We start from the raw sequence: 21,205 nt of genomic DNA, 5'->3' as shown, positions 1-21,205 counted from the left end.
GCCTACCTGGCCCTACTTCGAACAGGTGTTTACTTTCGTTGGCAGGAAATTCGACGGGTACGTGTGTGTCCTCACATGCAACTGCACTCCTGCCTTACCCTTTTTATTCCGATATCGTCTAAGACGAAATCCTATGTCCGAGAATGACTGAAACAGTCTATTGTTCCTTTGATTTTTATGCTCTACCTCTCTAATTGGTGATTGTCTGTGTGAATGAGGATGATGATGGTTCGTCTGTGAAAATGTAAGTTTTGATGCTTCATAGAGCTGCAAATGAGTCTTGGAAGATTATAATCTATCAGTAAGAGTATTTGAAGAGTATTTTATTATAATGTAAAATTGTTGCACTCTCTTTGCAGCTATAACGTTCATTGAATAGGATTTCTTGTTTTAATTTCAGGCAGAGTCGGAAACTCGTTAAGGTTCGATTAATTACCAACACGTTCGAAGACTCGTTTCACGCGATCGCGTGTTCAAGAATGTTTGATGAATACGTAAAACGCTCGCATCGCTTCTTATCGAATTTTTCCGCACGCTCTTCAGGAAGAAAATAACTTTCACGTAAGCTTCTGTTACAATGTTTAATTTTTACGGAAACATTTACAAACACATCGAGCATGCTACAATGTTTGAATAAGTGAAATACAAAGTTACGTCAATATTTGTATGATTTTGCAGAGACACATATAGAGGATTAAAGTGCAATCACATCAAGGGAGCTCCATTCCATTGTATACAAGCGTCTTGCCACCTGAAATGCAAGTACAAAAAGGAAAATTATTAATTATTCTTGAGGATTAGACGACACGAGTGATTCCTTACTTAGAACGAATAAGCTTTTCCAATGGAGTCGCTGCGATATCCGTGCATTCTTTGCTAGGTCCCTCGAATTCTAAATCATTTTCCGAATTTGACCTGGTGTCCACGGTTAGGGTGGCGTGGCTACCACCACAGGTGAAATACTGAACCTCAAAACTTACAAATATTCACATTTTGAATGATATTCAAACAGAGAAACATTTGCAATTACAGGTAGTTTAAAAAGCAGTGGCGGCTCGCGTATAGGCATTATGGAACTGCAGCACCCCCTATTTCTACTTGATATTATCGATAACATTTAATTTTTTTTTTATACTTGCACAATATATAATCCTTAAGCTTAATGTCAATAACCATCCCCAGTTTATAAAAAAGATACAAAAATTTTTGTATGGAACTATGCGCTTCACAGTTCCAGCGGCGTGGTATTTGACTGCGTGCGCATGCGCACATAGGATGCTGCGCGCGAGGCTGCGCAGTAGAGAGAGCACTGTCGCTCCTGTAATGTCGGTTTTTTGAAACAAAGGTTACAAATTTTCTGGAGCAGCATCCCCACTAATTTTACCTACGAGCCGCCACTGTTAAAAGGTAACAAAAATCATACCGACGTTCAGCATGATAATTTCTCAGCAGCTCGCGGTTCGTATTAAAGAGAACACCATGGTGTCCATGACACAAGGTGACCCAAATAGGTAAACTAGGAGTCTTAAGACGAGAACCAGGTTGTTTGTTGATTTGCCCATCGCCCTCGTGAACGAGGAACCCTACTTCGCTTCTCACAAGGACTCCCCATTGCGGTATAGCCTTGAAACATGCAAGAAAAACCGTAGGTTAAGGTTGAAAAGGAATAAAGAAGAAAATTGCTCACGTAAGTATCTTCATCCCCCACGTGCAGCACCCCATTGTGCAAGTGAGGCGAAGCACGACCGGTTAACGACAGAATTACAATAGCGGTGGGACCTTCTTCGGAACAACCACTTAGTAAGGATGCTTTAGGGTCCTCGAGATCGGCTCTAACTCTGTTCAAACGAAGATTTATTATTTAGAAATGAAAATCTATCGACTGCGTAAAAGTCGACGATGCTTACTTAGGAAGTTCTCTTGAAAGCAGAGCACTGTACAGTAACAATATGGCACCAGGACCACCTTCGTCTTGAAACTAAAATAATGAATTCAGTCAGATGCATTTAATGCAAAAAGATATATTAACCCTTTGCACTCCATTGTCGCCCATAATGCGACATTTGAAATATGAACCTTAAATCCACTGTCGCTGCTATGACGACAGGACTGTTTTGCTTACTTGATCGCTTTTGTATAAACTGATGCGTGTGTTTATTTTAACGTGTTTATAAACACGTATATGTCAGCGTCGGCACGTGTGCAAGGATGACACGTGGCAGGGTCAATGCATTTGGAGATTTGGCCAGCTTTTCAAGGATATCGGAGGTGCCGATGTCGGAACCCTATGTCTGTCATCGGACTCGGGTCCGGCGGTAAGTGATACTTGAGGCGCGACGAATTCTAAGTAAGAGTTGCGGATGTTTTGTTTATGACCCGGCGATAGAGGGTTCGATCGCCGATCTTCAAAGTTACCCCAATGACCCGAAGTCATGGTGCTGCATGGCACGTGTAAGGAGATAAGGGTGTTCTAGAAGGATTTGGCTACAGAGTGGGGAAGATCTTGCATCTTCTGGTAAGAGGACCATGAGAGTCGGTATGGCACTTATCCTAGAACCTTGATCGATTCAGTATCGCGAAATTTAGAATTTCTAACATACACTTGTAACTAATATAGTGCTGGAGTTGTTGGTGAGTCACTAGGCCAGAGTGCAAAGGGCTAACTTACCAAATATAGGTATCTCTTGATAAATATTTCGAGATCCTCCAGAGAGTCAAGCTCGAATAAATGCAGCTAGAAACACATTAATTATCGTGTACATGATTGAAAGTCGATTTAGATAGTAAAAAGTACTATTACTTTACGTACAGTCTCTGTCAATCCATCCTGAAAGTACCGTACAGTGTGCTGTACATAGGGTATCTCCTGAGGTAAAGCAATTATAGCTCTGGCCGTGTTCGCGTTTCCAGTAACACCTTGATTTTGCGCACCAGTATTCTGCGCGACGAATCCTCCGGCGCATCGCCAAATAATTTCTGCTATTGCCGAAGTCAGGACATCGATTTGCCTGTCGTACGAAGGCTTCAGCAGACTATATTGAACAAAAGTGTTGTGTTTGTTCTTGATAGATGAGACGAATTGAGTTGCATTGTACCTTTCTGGGCTGGCACGAGCGTCTTGCTTGTTACATTTGAACAGAAACTGCTTGAGCATGATGGCTTGGACCGCAGTGACAAGGCCTCTGGTCGTGTTCCTGGGCGCTCGTAAACCAAAAGCCAAGTTTTGACCGTATGGTCGTAAGGTCAATCCGGTTCTTGCCCATTCTGGTCTCGGTGGACTGGCGCAACTCCCAAAAACCAGAGTTCTTAAAGCCTGCCGACGAAACATTCAACCTAATAAAAGCGTACTTTTATAGGATTTCAAGTACCAAAGGAAGAAATTACCCTGCAAGTTTCTTCGTCGATTGGACTGCCTCCGATTACCACCGTCTTGGTCAGAGTTCTGGTGTTCCTGGGGTATAGAATTTTCTCTGAAACAGAGGTACAAGAACCATTATCCTTCTTGTCTCTATTACACGCTGTCTTCGAGTTCTCCACCTGGATAAAGTTCATCAGGCTCTCCCATGAGTGCTGCACACCTGGCCGCTCTAGCAGACAGTAGCATCTCTCACCAGAAAGATACAGAAATCTTCGTACACGATGGAATCACAGGAACGAGAACTGATCCTCGGATACTTGTATGAATTCCGAAAGGAAATGCTTCCGCAGAGAGTGGAACGAAGCATCGACACAGGACACAAAGGGGTTCTGACGATTGTCACCCGTTGATGCACCCTGGCACACCAGCGCACCAAGCTATCGAATATCAATTGGAATTCGTGCTGGATTCCAAGTCCATTTATATGCGCTTATCCAGCCTGATATCTCAAGAAGTCCGTGAAACTTTAAGCAGCACGAAACGCGTCAATTCGGATGTCCAAAGGCACTCGGGCCTAGCTGAACGACAGACATGCCCTAATAACGTCTGTCTGTCTGTCTGTCATTTCATGGCACATGTCCCGACCCACGCAATCTGATCGAACTGTGTACGTGTTATGGATGATTGATGCTCCAGAGATAGGTGCAAGTACCTGGAGCTTCTTCTAGCAGGCCAAGAGGGTGTTTCACCCTTTGGGTATGTAAGCGTTGGCCAGTTCGGGCATCAGGCCCTTATCTATGTTTATATAAGCATGGTGCGCCGTGGAGTCGCTATGGCAAGGGGAGTGGTTGAGGTTTCAGCGATGGGTGGCGAGAGATCTTTTTGAAAGAGTTCCGCAAGAGCCAAGAAGATTACAGATCGCTTAACCGAATCAGTCTTAATTTATTTCAGTACCCTTATCTCCTAAAGGTATTGTCGATGAAAGCGATATAGAATTCCCGTAAATCAAGACCTCGTTGATGTAACTGTACATACCGATGTATGCTTGTTAACATCGAGTACTTGATGAAGGTGAGACACGTGTCAGGGTCAATACAGTTAGGGACTTCATCCTATTTTACAAGGGATTATCGATACCCGGGACCATATGTCTGTCGTCGGTCTTGGGACTGGCGGTAACCGAACCTTTAGCTGATACTTCAGGAGCGATGAGTTTTGAGAGTCGCCGATGTTTTGTTTACGAATCGACGATAAAGTACTTACTGTCTCCTCGTGGACGTGAAGCGCCTGGTGGGATGAGCTGAGATCACGCAGGTAAGCTTGATAAAGTAGACGCGTCCTAGAGCAAAACTCCTTACATGCCGACGAAGAGTTTGGTGTTTGGGTCTTCTCCCCGTGCGATGATTGGCTTGCCATGAGCGGAATTGCTCCGGCCCGTCACCCCTTGGTACGGAGGTGACGTTGGAAATGGATTAAAACTAGCGCTATGTGCCCTTTAACACCACCGGTATAAGCAAAAAGCTTCGGAACGGCAGAGCGGATTCCCAACTCCACAAGGCTCTTTATTGACAATCACCTTACTGTCTCCTCCTTAATACCTGGCACTGACCCAATCTGCGGTCCCAAGACAAGCAAATGCAGTCACTATTTATATTTCCAAACCTTTTCCATTTTCCTTTCCCAATCATAACCTCTAACTGGCAGCTGACCCTTTTCACATGGGTTCTCCCAATATATATGTATCCGTCCCTGTCCATGTCACGAATATTTATGTTTTCGCAACCTTCCCAAATCCTGCATCACCAAATCCATTTCACAGGATACCCCTACCATTATTTTTCCCTAAAAATCCCTCTATAAAATGGAACTCTCCGCAGGTCCTAAGGTCAGTAGTTCATCGTCTTTCTACTGGTCGTAACGTCGATATAACAGTTGTATCAAACTTTGTCTCAACAAATGAACTATTTACTAAACCACCAAATCGTCTCCGTTGTTTCGACGACATCTTCAAAGGTACGCGTATGTGGTCGATGATCCGAAGTCATGGCGCTACATGGCACGTGTAATGAGATAAGGGTGTTCTACAGGGTGATCCTCTCGCTAGAGGACACAAAGGAACTGGCGACAATGAACCCCTAGACCGCACCATGAAGGCACACACAGCCGTCTCGACCCGGGTAGGTCCCCGCTGGCACGTGACAATACGGACCTCTTTATGGTGCGGTCATAGGGTCCATTGTCGCCAGTGTTCCTTTGAGTCCTCTAGCGAGAGGATCACCCTGTAGAAGGATCTGGCCACAGAATGGGGAAGATCTTGCATCTTCTGGTAAGAGGACCATGAGATTCGGTATGGCACTTATTCCAGAACCGTGATCGGATACACCTCGTTGAAAATCTAACCAATATATCTAACATGCTTAAGCATACGGTAAATGTAACAAGATTTTAAAGATAGAATAGGGATTAGATCATGATGCAATTGTTTGCAATCAGTCGGTGCAGCAAACGTAAAATTTGTTTCCGCAATTTTCTAACTGGAGCGGTATGGAAGATTGAAAATGCCGTTTTAGCGAGATAATTTCATACACCGTAAAGCAATCGTACACCCTCGAACGTGGTGTTCGTCTTTTCATTTACCATTTTATTGTGTTTGCACACGCGTGTACCATTTACCGGTGTATTATATATCCGTTTCGCGAGAACTGCTTTGCGTGACACGCGAACCTTGCGAAGATACATACGTGTAAATCGGTTCTCGCCCAACCCATTCTCCTTTACATGGATTTCTTTTTCGTCTTCGAAGATAATAGTTTTGGTGCCTGTCTGCGATCTCCGTTGTTCGAAACGAGTAACTTTCCGAAATAAGAAACTGTTACTGTAAAGTATCGAATCTTTTGCACCCTGGCTTGAACAACTTCGGTTCGTTCCAGTTTCTGGAATGAAAATATCATGGGAAAAGAGTCGAATCTATATTCTTTATCAGTTGTTGCGCTGAATTCGTGTTAACGGTGTGTAACACATGGCTACTCGTTTCGCACACAGAAATAAGATAACGGGCCAGGGTTCTTCATCTGTATACGTCTCGAAAATGCTTGAAAGTCGGTCGAATCGCGTGTTCGCGTGTAATCGAGTCTATCGAATTACAAATTCGCGTCGGAACAGACATCTGCATTCGACGATTATACGTGCCGATATAACGCGGCTTAATTTACCCTTCAAAAAAATCGGCTCGTTTCTTCATGATTCAACGATCCAATTCACTGACTCGATAATTTCTTGCGAAATTTAATTTAAGACAAAATGTACAGTTATCAGCAATGATATTTAATAATTTTGTACAGTTCCAAGGGACGATCGTACCTTTTTGTCGAAGATAGACCGGCTTTTCTGCTCGCATTTCCGTGCAGTGTCTCTTGCCCCGTACAGATGCTGACGAGGTGGTTGTCGAACACGAGTTGTTACTCTCCTTCGTTTCTTCAAGTTCCTCCATGCTGGCAGGTGTGTTCTCAGTCATCAAGCACACTATGTAGTCTTAAATTATTCAAGCTTCTTCAACGCGACGATCTTGAAGAAGGTTCATCATAAACCTCTATCTTTTAATATGAACAAGTTCTATAGAGGTTCCTCATAGGTTAGGGACATCGTTGTTTCAATTAATTAAATCCTTGGAAATAAAAGACTTCATGGTAAGAGCTGATTTTAATCCTTACACGTATATCACAGATATTAGTTAATTCTATGAAAAGAGTAGATAGTTGATTTCACGTAAATAGATTAAATATTAGATGTGTCTATTTAGTGCAGGAGGATTGAACTTCCGGAGACAATGAATTGACCAAAGAAGATATCTCTGCAGAGTCAATGGAAATTGTCTTTGGAGTTTGATCTGTAAGACGTCGATCGATTAACGTTCTCCAAGTGTATTAACAAGTAGAAGAGGCTTAAGTGCTCGTTGGTGCATCGAGCTGCCTAGACTGACAGGAGTTAATAATTCCGGTAGCTTTTGGCCGAGTCTAGTCGGTTCATCGCGCCGCGCACGAGCTACCATCCCACCAGCTTCTGGATAGGTATATGCATAACGACGGGCCATGAACTCCAGGATACGAAAGTACTACAGAACTTAACACCTCGGAAAATCATCCTTGCTTGGAAGAAGTTATTACGCGTTAGATTTAGAGGCGCCTGAATTAGGGCTGACGCGTTGATTACTGTAGCGGTCGTTGGTAATCGACGCTATTAATATAATTAGTCAAATAAATAATAATCGAGAGAAGATAAGACCTTAAGCTTTCAATTGATATGTCATAAGTTTCATTTTGCAATACTTTTATGTCATGAAATCAAGTCTGACTTTCTACGTTTCGAAACTGGTCATTTGATATATATATAGCAATCTAATACTTATTGTCGAAATTAATACCGTAATTATTTTTCATTTTCACAATACACTGGATTATTTTGATCTTTCTAGAACAAAGGTTAACGACCCTATTGCATAATTTCCGTGTACGAATAACCGTATAGTTCATCTAGAACATGTATCTTATCTCTCTCGTCTATAATTACTAATTTCCTGAATACTGTGGATCCACGATCAAGATTACGTCGTATCGTTAAGTTCAAGTTCGCGTTAGTTCGAAATAGATTCTCCTATATTCGGCCTTCGAATGTATGATATAGAATTTCGAATAAGAGCATATTGTGTTTGTATAAGTGTGCTTCTATGCACACTTTAAATACTTACGTGCGACCTTCTTCTCTAACTGCATAAAACAGTATCTTCATTAAAATTATCAAGACAATGATAGATTTTAAGAATACGTGATTGTACGATAGCGCCAAATTTTCTGTTATTTTAGGCTATGAAATTGTTCGATAATAGCTTACTATTGACCTTATAAGATGCACTGTATTTGCATGCGTGCATTCTCGGAAACGTTTGCGTGTGTAGAAACGTGTAGTATATAACGCCTGGTATATTGCCAAAGTGCAATATGAAATTGAACTGAGTGAGTGGCATAGTACCAGGAGCGAAGTTACAGTAGATTACGTGCAACTACGAGTATTTGATTACTTAATGATCGATTAGATTTACAGGTTACTGCGAAGATGTTAGAAAGTGGTTGATTTAAAGAATCGATTAGAATGTATACTGTTTTCGCTACTTGCTGAATAATCTGTAGATATTGTAAAAAATATAAATATTCTAATATGTTTTATAATTGAATTGAGAGTGTAGTCAGTTCCATAAAATGACCATTTTTCAACTTAATTTAAAAATGAGTAGTAATCATTTGTTATATCATTTATAGTGTGCAAACGTCAATTATATTATTTATTATGAGGCTTTCGGTAGCGTCACATGTTCATTATAAATTAATTGCGAAATTAAACCGCAACTGAAAAGATAGAAACAGAAAAATTATATTAAAATAATTATTTGACAAATTTGTAGTTTAAAAAGACCGCCATAAGCCAAAGTCTTTTAAAATTCGAACCCAGCGCCATCTATACAAAAATGGCGGAAACTACTCGACGATTGGTTTCCGCGATTTCCAGATAGATGGCGCTGGATTCGAATTTTAAAAGACTGGCTTATGGCGGTCTTTTTAAAAAAAATATGGGAGCTTATCCCACATTTAAATTGAATGAATTGCGTTTAAATAGTAATAATATATTTGAAATTGATAAATTTAAAGGTTTACATGTCTGAATGGATTGAGGATTTTGAGAGGGATGAATATTCATAAAACTAATTCCAATTTGTTTGAAATGAGACAAATGAACAATAAATGTAGTTCGACAAAGGTGACGGTGAGAAAAGTCTTGACGGGCAATCTTCCTTATCGGCATCGACGTCGGTCGCCACATAAAATTCGAATCCAGCGCCATCTATACAAAAATGGCGGAAACTACTCGACGATTGGTTTCCGCGATTTCTGGATAGATGGCGCTGGATTCGAATTTTAAAAGTCTGGCTTATGGCGGTCTTTTTAAACTACAAACTGATCCAATTTTCACTTTGGTAAATAAATCATTTGAAAAAAGCAACTGAGTTATTATTTAATTTACCCAATTTCATTTCTGAGTCATTTATTTAATGCTCGTAATTTCTTTTCTCAGTTATTTATTTAATTGACTTAATTTCGTTTCTCAGTTATCTTATCTTATATATATAAAGCGCGAAGTGCTTCGGGGTCCCTGACACCCCAGATGCCATTGTTGCGAACCTCGCTTGTATGTATGTGTGTGATATCGTGTGAATTTAGCCGCAAGCTTGTAATCACTAGCACTGAATGAAATGTAATATGGCGACGATGCCATAAGAGTATGACTGCAGCATGTCTGCATAATGTTATATCAATGCTCATAAATTAGGAGCCAAAATTCAAAGGAATGTACAGACAAAAGATAAGATACTGTAAAACTTTCAACACGGGTGATCGTGCTGGGAGAGAGTTGGAAATCCGGAGAAATAAGACTATCACACTTGAAATTTCTAAAGAGCTAATTTATTGCGGGCTGTATCTAATTCGTTACTCGTAACAAAAATCATGTTGGTTCTTGAAACTGTCGAAGTCTCTTCGACATCCTGTTTATTTACAGAGGGTCGTAAATTCTCTTAAGGGTTGCCTTGGCTCGCTAGCGCGAGACCTTTTGTTATCTTACGTTTTCTCTGGATCCCACGCTTTCTCTTAACACGTGTGCACAGAATCGTTCTCGAGTCTTGGCGGAGCACCACCATCTTCCGCTCGCCCAAGGGTGGACCGAAGCCAGGGAGAGGGACCGCCTCCGGACAGGGATGGGCCCCACCACCATTGGACCAGGGATGATCCTGAGGGAGGATTCAGGATCCAGCGAGGAGGGGATGGCAGCCAACATCGATCGAGGATCTTCACCGCCAAGCTCAGAACGATTCAAAGCTTCAACCCGTTTGCATACATTCTTCATAAAAAGATAAAGTCTGAATAATAAAGGAATAAAAACTATTATTTTACCTTTAAAAATAAAGTGTACTTTATTAAAACTCGCGCCGCGAGCAGAGTGCTTTAGCGCTCCACGGGCACCTTACCCACGTAACATTTATACAAAAATCCCTAGACACCTGAAATCCACGCGCAACGCCATAATGCATTCGTGCTTCGGGGTCTCTAATACCCCCAGCGGTATATTGCATGTCTAGTATTCTACTATCTGTAGTCACTGACCTTTATGCACACGATAAAAAAAATAGTGCACTGAATCTAATAGAATTTTTCATTTTATTAGTGTAATGCACAGCTTCTCATTATGCACAATACCAGTGTATAAATATAATAAGGACTTATACGTAATTAAATGACAAAACATTAAATTTGTCAAAAGATTTTAATGACGTATAACCTACATGAAGCACTGACTAAAATAGTTTTGAGTAAAGAAACTTCATTCATTAATCTTTAATTCCACAGTGATTTAAACAATGGGTAAACACGAAGTAGGAACACCAAAGTACATTGCAAATAAAATTAAGGCAAAAGGTTTGCAGAAATTAAGATGGTATTGTCAGATGTGTCAGAAACAGTGCAGAGACGAAAATGGATTCAAGTGTCACACAATGTCAGAATCTCACCATCGCCAATTATTGTTATTTGCTGACAATGCATCACGTTATATGGATCAGTTTTCAAAGGAATTTTCTCATGGTTATTTAAATTTATTAAAGAGACAATTTGGTACCAGACGTGTACCTGCTAATCGTGTTTATCAAGAATATATCTCAGATAGAGGACACGTACACATGAATGCTACAATGTGGGTCACTTTAACTGGATTTGTTAAATGGCTTGGACGTACTGGACAATGTGTTGTTGATGAAACAGAGAAAGGCAATTTACATTCATGATTTTTATAAGTAATGATATAGTTCGTATTGTTATTTACTAAAATTTTGTTTTTATTTTTAGGCTGGTATGTAACTTACATAGACAGGGATCCAGAAACACTAGCTGCTCAAGAGAAAAAAGCAAAGAAACAGAAGATGGATAAAGATGACGAAGAAAGGATGATGGAGTTCATAGAAAAACAAGTGGAAAAGGGTCAACAAGAAACCAGTGTACAAAATGAGGCTTATATGGAGCCGTTGACACGTCCTGAAAATGATACACCTTTGGTTCTTGAACTGAAAATAAATAAGAAACCAAAGTTACTTCTCAGTTCTGTGAAAAAGGAAAAAGTTACAGATATGGGTTCTACCAGTAGCGAAGCAATTTCTGTTTCTAATATAAAATGTGAACAGTTAAGTGAAAATGAGGAAGAAAGTTCACTTAAAAAGACTGATAAACATAAATCTAAACATGATCCAGATGATAGCAATGAAGAAGGTTGGTTAAGAGAGAACTTAACGGTGAAAGTAATTACAAAGACTCTTGGAGAAAGATATTATAAAGCAAAAGGAATAATTGAGTCTACTGAAAATTCCAATTTCGTGGGGAAAGTAAAATTAAAGTCACCTGAAGAAGTCGAAAATCATGTTATAAAGATAGATCAGGAATATTTAGAGACCGTAATACCTGCTATTGGCAAGGATATTATAATTCTTTGGGGAAAATACAAGGGTATGAAAGGTGTAGTGCATAAAGTCCATATAGAAAACTATTGCATTGATGTAAAGTTGAAGGAGAACGATACTGTTGTTAAAAAGTTACCTTATGAGCAAGTTTGTAAATACGTGACATGATTACCTATCTTAAAGACTGGAAACAATGTGTTTCACTTGTAACAATTTTGATAAAATGCATTATTTGTATTTCTGTCTTTGTCCATATTTTGCAGACTTTTGCTACTTTTGTGATTGTAATATTGGTCAAATATTCCATTTGTATTTTGCACATATACACAATAAAATGGAGATATTCTATTTTAGTCTGTATTAACTGGCAAACAAAATAATTTATATACCTGTAAATAATTACTTATGTATTTTAGAGAGCACCTGCGTACAAAATATGCATCGAACGTTTTATGTACAGTATTTTTCAAATAAAAGTAATTTAAGAAGTTATTTGTATTTTCTTTCCTATACAAGATATATGTATATGTATATATGTATATGTATACAGCAAGCTCCATGTGGTTTTGACTTGTAACATAACCTTTTGCTGAAACATAACCTTCATATTTTATTCTGCAACTCCATAACATTATAACAAGAATAAACAAATTTTTATTCCATAAAAATAAGATATTTTTATTTGTAGCAGAACAATAATATTGTTTAGCAATTATAGTACTATTATAATTGTTAAACTAATTAAAAATTTAAGAACTGTCTTTGCATACAGCATCTGTTCGATTGTTAAATGATTTCTTGATACCATGCCTACTTTATTTAATGGTGATAAATCCGATTCTGATGAAGAATTGAAGATCAACACGGATTATGCTAAAAATTACAACAATTGGAGACAGAAAGAAGAATTTAATAAATGTAAGTACCTTTACAACAACAGCACGTTTATTAGTAACTTTATGCTATGAGTATTTATAAATAAAAGTATTTATATTTCAGTAAAAACGAAGTATGGAAACGTTAGTGGAAGTGGAACATCAGATGAGGATTCTGATACTGAGAGTTCATCTGAAGAGGAAGAGGAAGAAAATGTAAATCATAATTTTGTATGCCTAAAAAAGTTTTATGTACATTACTATTTAATAATGTTTATTTTTTATAGGAATTGACCCAGCAATTTGATAAAGATTTCTATAAAACATTAGCTTATTTAAAGCAGAAAGATCCAAAAATTTATAATCAAGATGTAACATTTTTTGATGATACTAATAAAGCACAAGAATTATACAGCGAAAAAAAGAAATACAAAACAAAGAAAGAGAAAGCTGTTTTCTTAAGAGACTATGAACGAAATATTATTGTAGAAAGAGAAGGAAAATTTAGCGATAGCGAGGATGAAAGTACATTGAAAATGAACGAGGAACATGGTAGCAAAATCACATATGCGCAAGAACAAAGGCAGTTGAAAGAAAGTTTTAAGAATGCCTTGCACGATGTTGAAGAAGAAGACACAGATTTATTGAGACCAAAAACTAAATCTGAAAGTGAAAAACAAAAAGTAAGAAACTTCTGTTTGTCTGTATCTTTTATTGCAAAATAGGTAATATCATTTTTATTGTTTAGGAAGAGCTAGATTACAAGGAATGGTTAAAAGGGCAAGAAACTGCCATAGATGAAAATGAACAGAAGGTGCTTAAACCGTTGCGCGATTTTTGGTCCAATCCTAATTTGGATTCAAATGAGAAGTTTCTAAGAGATTATATACTAAATAATAAGTATTTAGATAACGAGTATACTGGTCCAGATGTGGACGATGAACATATAGTTCATGATAGCGATGAAAATTTATCAGAGGACGAAAAGAATATTGTAGAACAAGAGGAATTCGAACATAAATATAATTTTAGATTTGAAGAACCTGATCAGGAATTCATTAAAAGGTATCCGCGTACTTTGGAAAATTCTTTGCGAAGAAAAGACACTCGTCGAGCGCAGAAGAGAGCGGAAGTAAAGAAGAGAAAGGAAGAAGAAAAGTTAAGAAAAAAGGAAGAATTGAAACAATTAAAAGCATTGAAGAGAAAAGAAATCGAAGAGAAAATAGAGAAATTAAAAGAAATCACAGGTAATTAATATTAAATTTATTATATTTGTATTTAGTTTATAGCCTACTTAAATTATTAATAAAATTACAGGGAACGATGATATACAGTTTAACGATATAGATTTAGAGGGTGATTTTGACCCAACTGAGCACGATCGAAAAATGACACAGCTTTTCAACGATGATTATTATGCAGCTACCGAGGAAAATGTTAAACCTGAATTTCCGGATATCGACGAAGAACTGGAGATCGAAAATACGTGGGACGATTACGATCCTAATACGGATTATTATAACGAAGGGCCACATTGCGAAGATCCAGATTTTAATGTACTTAATTTATCACTATTTTCAATGACTTCAGTTGAACTACAATTCAATCAATATAATTTCAGATGGATGCCGATTATGATCCATCTAAAAGTGTCAAGGAAGAAGAAGAAGGTACAAAGAAAAGGAAACGTAGACGGAAATCTAAATTTGCTGAACTAATAGCTAAAGAAAAGCCCAAATTTGATCCAAAAGTATACCAATCGTACGAAGAATACTTTGACAAATATTATTCCTTAGATTATGAAGATATGATTGGTGATATACCGTGTAGATTTAAGTATAGGAAAGTTGTGCCAAATGATTATGGTTTAAGTGTCGAAGAGGTAAGTTTCATATTATTTTTCAAAATACAAATAACCTTTAATTATGTATTTATCCTTACTAGATATTAGTAGCGGACGATAAAGAATTAAATAAATGGTGTTCACTAAAGAAAGCTTTACAACACAAGCCAGATCATGCGGAGTTAAACGATGTTCGAATGTACAAAGAAAAGGCTAGAAACGAGGCACTGAAGAAAAAAGTACTTCGAAGTTTATACACGTAAGAAAATAAAAGAAAGACACTTGTCTTTTTTTACAGCAGGCTATATTTTGTATTTAATATTTTTTAGTAATCCTGAGGATGAAGAAGAGACAGATAAAAAAGAAATTATAGACAACCAGAATATCGCCGAATCTACAGAAACGAAGAAACGTCGAAGAAAGAAGAAGAAGAAAGAAGAAGTTCAGAATAATTCATGGATTACTGAAACTGTATCTGTAAATGATGGAGAACCCACTGAAAGTAAAAAGAAAGTTAAGGTTAATGCAAATCAGAAGACAAGCAAGGAATCAAAAGAAAGTTCAAAAACAGAAAAGCGAAAGCAACCGGAAGAACAGTCTGAACAGCCATCAAAGAAAAAGCGTAAAATCAATAATTCCAAAAAATCTACTCCTATTGTCGAGGATAAACCACAAAAAGAACAAGGTCAAGAACCAGATGAATCGAATGTGAAACATCCAAAGAAAGAAAAAATGATAAAGAAGAAGACAGGTAAAATAAAGAAAAAAGGCACTAAAAATAATAATATCAATGGTGATATTACTTCATTGAATCCAGAGAGGTTGAAGATGTATGGAATAAATCCAAAGAAGTTGAAGAATAAATTAAAATATGGAAAACAGCAGCAATAGTTACATACTGTAAATACAGTATAAATCTGTATATATTATTTGATATTAAAATAGTTTGTCCTTCTGTTGATACTCTTTTTTACATTGTCCTAGTGGATATCGTAACACGCCCTATTTAATAGCTGGGAATATGTTCGGCAAGGATGCGACGGGTTCGAACACTGCCACCCTCAAGTAGGAGTGTCTCTGTTGTTAGGGCAAATCCGTTTCGACATGATAAACGACGTTTGAGGATTATTAGAATCGCAGCAGCCTGTCTGCGTTTACTTTTCTAAAATCTCCATCGGTAATCCATCCCATATGCTTCGGTTAAGGAAACCGCTTCGCTCGAGTTCCCTGCTATCTGTATTACACTTAACAATCTCCCAATTATACAATTTGTATAGTTAAATAATTCAAAAAAGAGAATTTAATTATTATTGAGAAAGATTGTTATTAATCAGGTATCTAAATGTCTATTGCACTATCAATAGCTTGAAATATAATTTTATGGATACAGTTAAAAAAATCGTTTTTGCAGATATATGAAATGTTCAATTACAATGTTACTGCGGACTCAATTCTCACCGACTGGAATAATTTAATCGACAATAAAGCCGAGGTGTCTCTTACGAATTTTAGTTAACGAGATGGGAGAGGATTAGGGATGGCACGGTACTTGCACCCATCCAAACTGGTCCCACTTTCCCTTGGGTGCAATATATCAATTCTCCTCGCCCCTCCAGTGGATGTTCCACGGTAGCAGGTGGCTCCTGACGGCCACCATCGTTCGCACCCTTAATACCCAATTAATGTTATACGCCTTGTAAACTCGTGTCGACACTATGGCAATTGTTGTAAAATTCAAACAAATCGTATAAAAAAAGGAAGCACTAAACATTTTACATAAGGTGATTTCAGGGATTTTCTTGATAAAATGTGGGGGTGTGTTGTGCAATGTAAAAATTGAAAATTTGAAGAAATTGGATCTTTTTTGTATCCTAAGAATTTTTCTGAGTGTTTGAATATTTGAAAGGCACGTATCGGTGGTATTATTGGAAATGAAGAATCTGTTAGGGACAGGTCAAAGTGGAATTACGAACTATCGAGTTTCAAGATTACCGAATTTCACGGACTAACGCCTCCATCTGGAATCGTATGGGGTGTAGTGTAATTGAGGCATCATCCCTGTCCACCTTCTAATTGGCGGAAAATTGTTGGGGAGTATATCGGAGAGACTTTAAGTACTCCAGAAATAAGATTCCAATTACGAATTTTAATTGTATTTTATCGTACAATTCATATTAAAATCATTGCAACTAATAGGTGCGTCGTTTTCAATTGTAATATTATTCTCAAGCAATCGACGGTATGTTTTTGTCGTCGTATCTTCCATTTGAATGAGGATCACAAGATACGTGATGACTACACCGATTACCTGAAAGGCAAACAAAATTAATGACAATATAAACTAGTAATTTTAATTAAAAAAATATTGATGTACGCTTAAGATGAACGAGTGATCCACTGTGAAAAATCCACAGGCTGTGAACGTCAGAGGGTTCTGGACCATTTGTAGAGTGAAATCTCGAATCTGTATAAACAATTTTTTGTTCAAAATTAGTATTTTTGTTAATATTTAAGGGGGGCAATACAATTGGAAGCCATAAATTTGCAAGGTTTTGCGGAATTTTTTTGAACAGGAAGAAATACTCGTACATTTTTGAAACTTTTGCATTTATTAACATGTATATTAAGGAAGAAAATCATATTTTTTTTAATCTTTAATTTTTCAAAATGGCCGTCTTATTGATATGATAGTCGAACAGGTCCGCGCGGGAGGTGGAGATCGGCGTGACGTGTAGCGCCCGTTCTATCCTTCTCAAACATTGGAAACAGAAATAACTTGTTACTCATACCCATAGTTTCTAATTGAACCTAACTACAAATTGAAAAATTGAGAATTGGAAGATTCACATGCGTTTGGATAAAATGTTCATTTTTTAGAGGTTTTCTTGTGTAGTTTTTCAATATTTTTTGCAATAAAAAAGTACTTTTTACACAAAAGATTAGGTTTAGCGACAAGGTAATAGTGTTCTGAAGCTGTGATAAAAATTTCAGAAAGATCGGTTGAATAGTTTTTGAGTTACATTTCCCGGCAATTCTAAAAATCATGTTTCGAGAAAAACGCGTTTAAAGTTTTGCTTGGCCACAGCAATGCTCAAGAGGCGTGTCACGCTCGGAGGCTATAGCTTCAAAAATACTTCGAATTTCTTTTTCAAATTTTGGGATGATATTCTTGACATATTGAACTAACAATTTATGCAAAAAAAAAAATTTGCATTTTTTGAAAGTTCTAATTGTATTGCCCACCTTAATGAATTTTCAAAGGGTTCACCTCTGCTCGAAATTCCTTGCTCGTAGATGTCTGGTAAAGCTTGCAGAAGAGATCCCCAGTGCTTGCGCTCTGTAAAAAAACAAGAATATGTTAGCAAAATCTTGAGAAGGGGACTGTCACTTTTGTACAGGTCAAACGGTAAGAGTTATCGAAGAAATTCTTGCGCCATTGTGTTTAGTGGGTGAAAATCTCAACGAATGGTCGAAAAAATTTTTTTTTCTTGCCACTTCCGGCCGAAGAAGGGTTGGCACTAGAGCGAATCTCGCTCCAGTTCACTTTAGCTTGTTAATTAAAATTACCAAATCACTTTACCTCGGTGCTGGTTCTACCGCAAGCGTGGCCCACAACAAATATTTCAAACCCGAAGAAACAGGCCGCGAATGTTGGAAGTACGATGAGTCGTACGGTTTGTTCCATGCCTGGACTCAGCCATAAGATTTTGTAATTTGTGTGAAGGAAGGTAACGAGGTAGCTGAAAGCAGAGAATATCAGCAGCAAAATTTGTACTCCAAACGTGCTGTTCACGACATCGGCGATCTTGATCAACTCCAGATGAGCTTGTCTTGATAAAAAAATAAAACAATTGCATATTAATTAATCAAGCAATATTAGAAAATTGAATTTTATTGAATTCTCACTTTATTAGTCTCATTGTGAGGGCGTCTCCCTTAATGTCATCGTTCTCGAGCGAGCTGAATTTTTTATTATTGAAATCGTAGACCATCGTCAGGATCCTCTTTTCCTCTGGTAAATCCGGCTTCGCCGCTTCTATGCTTCGAAGTAGATCGTTCAATTGTTGAAACTTCAGTTCGAGGCATCTGGTATTTGAAAGACGTTGGATACTTCGAAATTTCAAGCTTTAAATTATAAATTTAATTTCTACCTGATCCAGAAACAAAAGGAGATAACGCCGACGCTGTCTAGTAGCAATGGAAAATGTAGGACGAAGATAATAATTGTCTTCTTGTACAGTTGCAGCATCGGTGGTAAATACAGCAGATACTGAATGATTGCACTAGTCAAAATGAACAGCGCGCTGATCGCAAATGCGTATAATTGATATTGATAGACTACGCGATATTCCCTAGGAAAACCTATTTCCTCCGCAGTTTGATCGTACTTGTTAAACAGTGCAATTACATTCTTCACTTTCTTCGAAAAAAGAATAAAGCAGTGGATGTTACTCTTGAAAAATGCTCTCGATACTCACAAGGGAATGGTAGAGTTGCTCGTCCAGACTATACATATTTATTCGAAAGAGCATGAAACGAGGAGTTTATGGGGTTGGATTGCAGTTTCCCGGGTAATTGATCTCGACTATTTTATCGGATAAATCAAGGTCGGAGAAAGAGGTCGATATTACGTGGCGTTACAAAGTTATGGCCATTTTAAAAAATTACAATTTTTCAAAAATTTTCCGATAATTTCGAATCCAGAAAATAACCTAACCTAACCTAACCTAACCCAACCCAATTTATCAGCTAGAATAGCTGGCCTTTGAATTAGCTTAGCTCAGTTCTCCTCAGCTAGAAAAGCTAGTCTTTAATTTAACTTAGCTTAGCTAACCTAACCCAACCCAACTTATCAGCTAGAATAGCTAGCCTTTGAATTAGCTTAGCTCAGTTCTCCTCAGCTAGAAAAGCTAGTCTTTAACCTAGCTTAGCTTAGCTAACCTAACCCAACCCAACCCAACTTATCAGCTAGAATAGCTCGCCTTTGAATTAGCTTAGCTCAGTTCTCCTCAGCTAGAAAAGCTAGTCTTTAACTTAGCTTAGCTTAGCTAACCTAACCCAACCCAATTTATCAGCTAGAATAGCTGGCCTTTGAATTAGCTTAGCTCAGTTCTCCTCAGCTAGAAAAGCTAGTCTTTAACTTAGCTTAGCTTAGCTAACCTAACCCAACCCAATTTATCAGCTAGAATAGCTAGCCTTTGAATTAGCTTAGCTCAGTTCTCCTCAGCTAGAAAAGCTAGTCTTTAATTTAACTTAGCTTAGCTAACCTAACCCAACCCAACTTATCAGCTAGAATAGCTCGCCTTTGAATTAGCTTAGCTTAGTTCTCCTCAGCTAGAAAAGCTAGTTTTTAACCTAGCTTAGCTTAGCTAACCTAACCCAACCCAATTTATCAGCTAGAATAGCTCGCCTTTGAATTAGCTTAGCTTAGTTCTCCTCAGCTAGAAAAGCTAGTTTTTAACCTAGCTTAGCTTAGCTAACCTAACCCAACCCAATGTATCAGCTAGAATAGCTCGCCTTTGAATTAGCTTAGCTCAGTTCTCCTCAGCTAGAAAAGCTAGTCTTTAATTTAACTTAGCTTAGCTAACCTAACCCAACCCAATGTATCAGCTAGAATAGCTCGCCTTTGAATTAGCTTAGCTTAGTTCTCCTCAGCTAGAAAAGCTAGTTTTTAACCTAGCTTAGCTTAGCTAACCTAACCCAACCCAACTTATCAGCTAGAATAGCTAGCCTTTGAATTAGCTTAGCTCAGTTCTCCTCAGCTAGAAAAGCTAGTCTTTAACCTAGCTTAGCTTAGCTTAAAATGGCCATAACTTTGTAACGCCACGTGATATCGACTTCCTATCGTCTTCTCCGACCTTGATCTATCCGATAAAATAGTCGAGATCAATTACCCGACAAACTGCAATCTAACCGTTTATGGTGCAATTTTTCCAAAAGTTATGGAACTTTGAAATTTTCATACTTTCAAGAGCAAATGATTTGAAAACATGAGAAATCGAAATATGAAGTGAAAATTAAGTGTAAAAGTGACAAATGCATGAATTTGAGATGATTAAATGATGTTTACTAACAATTAAAATGAGTTTCAGGGATCACTTGCACTTAAAAATATGAAAATTTCAAAGTCCCATAACTTTTGAACCCATTGCCAATGACACCGAAAAATTGCACCATAAACTCCTCGTTTCGTGCACTTTCGAATAAACATAACCTGGACGAGCAACTCTACCATCCACTTTTGACCATTCCCCTGTCAGATTTTATTTAAAAAATTTTACCTTTGCGTTCAGTCGTCCTAGAGCGATTAAACTGCCCATTATTATTGCGTTAGCCATGTGGGTATACTTAATAGATATTCGATTCAGCATGAACACGTTTAAGAAGTACAAATTATCATATAATTCAGTACCGTACTGGAACGTGTAGTAAAATATTGTCATATAGCATCCGGAATAGATATATTCAAAAAATTTAATTACACGATTATTCGAATCGCTAAACACGCCTGATCCAGTTATTAATTGCATCAAGAGCAGAGGTGAAATCGCTCGATCGATCGTTTTTGGCTCGTACAT

At 37.8% G+C, this 21,205-nt stretch overlaps 4 protein-coding genes across 10 annotated transcripts; 2 read left to right on the top strand and 2 right to left on the bottom strand.

Moving 5' to 3' along the window:
• Window positions 1–567: 567 nt before the first annotated feature.
• LOC114875398 (inactive ubiquitin carboxyl-terminal hydrolase MINDY-4B) lies at window positions 568–8,436 on the bottom strand. 6 transcript variants are annotated; one of them, XM_029185623.1, is made up of 11 exons: window positions 8,103–8,436; window positions 6,719–7,094; window positions 3,385–3,470; window positions 3,096–3,313; window positions 2,810–3,032; window positions 2,669–2,734; window positions 1,908–1,978; window positions 1,688–1,838; window positions 1,424–1,623; window positions 823–975; window positions 568–751 (listed from the first exon to the last, which is right to left on the bottom strand). In XM_029185623.1, exons 2-11 carry the CDS (start codon window positions 6,870–6,872, stop codon window positions 706–708), a joined length of 1,368 nt encoding a protein of 455 aa, XP_029041456.1. In that variant the 5' UTR covers window positions 6,873–7,094; window positions 8,103–8,436; the 3' UTR covers window positions 568–705. The 6 variants fall into 6 exon arrangements, with proteins under 6 accessions (XP_029041456.1, XP_029041457.1, XP_046142291.1 ...); XM_029185624.1 differs by having other exon boundaries at window positions 6,719–7,022; XM_046286335.1 differs by having other exon boundaries at window positions 8,253–8,436.
• Window positions 8,437–10,562: 2,126 nt separating this feature from the next.
• LOC114875350 (DNA/RNA-binding protein KIN17) lies at window positions 10,563–12,273 on the top strand. Its single transcript, XM_029185517.2, has 2 exons — window positions 10,563–11,226; window positions 11,305–12,273. Exons 1-2 carry the CDS (start codon window positions 10,821–10,823, stop codon window positions 12,075–12,077), a joined length of 1,179 nt encoding a protein of 392 aa, XP_029041350.1. The 5' UTR covers window positions 10,563–10,820; the 3' UTR covers window positions 12,078–12,273.
• A 197-nt stretch (window positions 12,274–12,470) lies between these two features.
• On the top strand, window positions 12,471–15,847 carry LOC114875344 (protein KRI1 homolog). 2 transcript variants are annotated; one of them, XM_029185509.2, is made up of 9 exons: window positions 12,471–12,827; window positions 12,909–13,000; window positions 13,072–13,467; window positions 13,533–14,031; window positions 14,102–14,340; window positions 14,406–14,666; window positions 14,729–14,886; window positions 14,957–15,527; window positions 15,612–15,847. In XM_029185509.2, exons 1-8 carry the CDS (start codon window positions 12,716–12,718, stop codon window positions 15,516–15,518), a joined length of 2,319 nt encoding a protein of 772 aa, XP_029041342.1. In that variant the 5' UTR covers window positions 12,471–12,715; the 3' UTR covers window positions 15,519–15,527; window positions 15,612–15,847. The 2 variants fall into 2 exon arrangements, with proteins under 2 accessions (XP_029041342.1, XP_029041341.1); XM_029185508.2 differs by lacking the exon at window positions 15,612–15,847 and having other exon boundaries at window positions 14,957–15,589.
• A 926-nt stretch (window positions 15,848–16,773) lies between these two features.
• Window positions 16,774–21,205, bottom strand: LOC114875360 (putative gustatory receptor 28b). The gene is made up of 8 exons (XM_046286539.1): window positions 21,110–21,205; window positions 20,909–21,043; window positions 18,779–19,047; window positions 18,534–18,713; window positions 18,208–18,457; window positions 17,896–17,964; window positions 17,002–17,091; window positions 16,774–16,935 (listed from the first exon to the last, which is right to left on the bottom strand). Exons 1-8 carry the CDS (start codon window positions 21,203–21,205, stop codon window positions 16,774–16,776), a joined length of 1,251 nt encoding a protein of 416 aa, XP_046142495.1.

Source organism: Osmia bicornis, chromosome 7 (assembly GCF_907164935.1).
Source record: "Osmia bicornis bicornis chromosome 7, iOsmBic2.1, whole genome shotgun sequence".
Classification (NCBI taxonomy): Eukaryota; Metazoa; Arthropoda; class Insecta; order Hymenoptera; family Megachilidae; genus Osmia; species Osmia bicornis.
The sequence above is the reverse complement of the archived record's forward strand: the minus strand, read 5'-3'. Positions and strand labels throughout refer to the sequence as shown.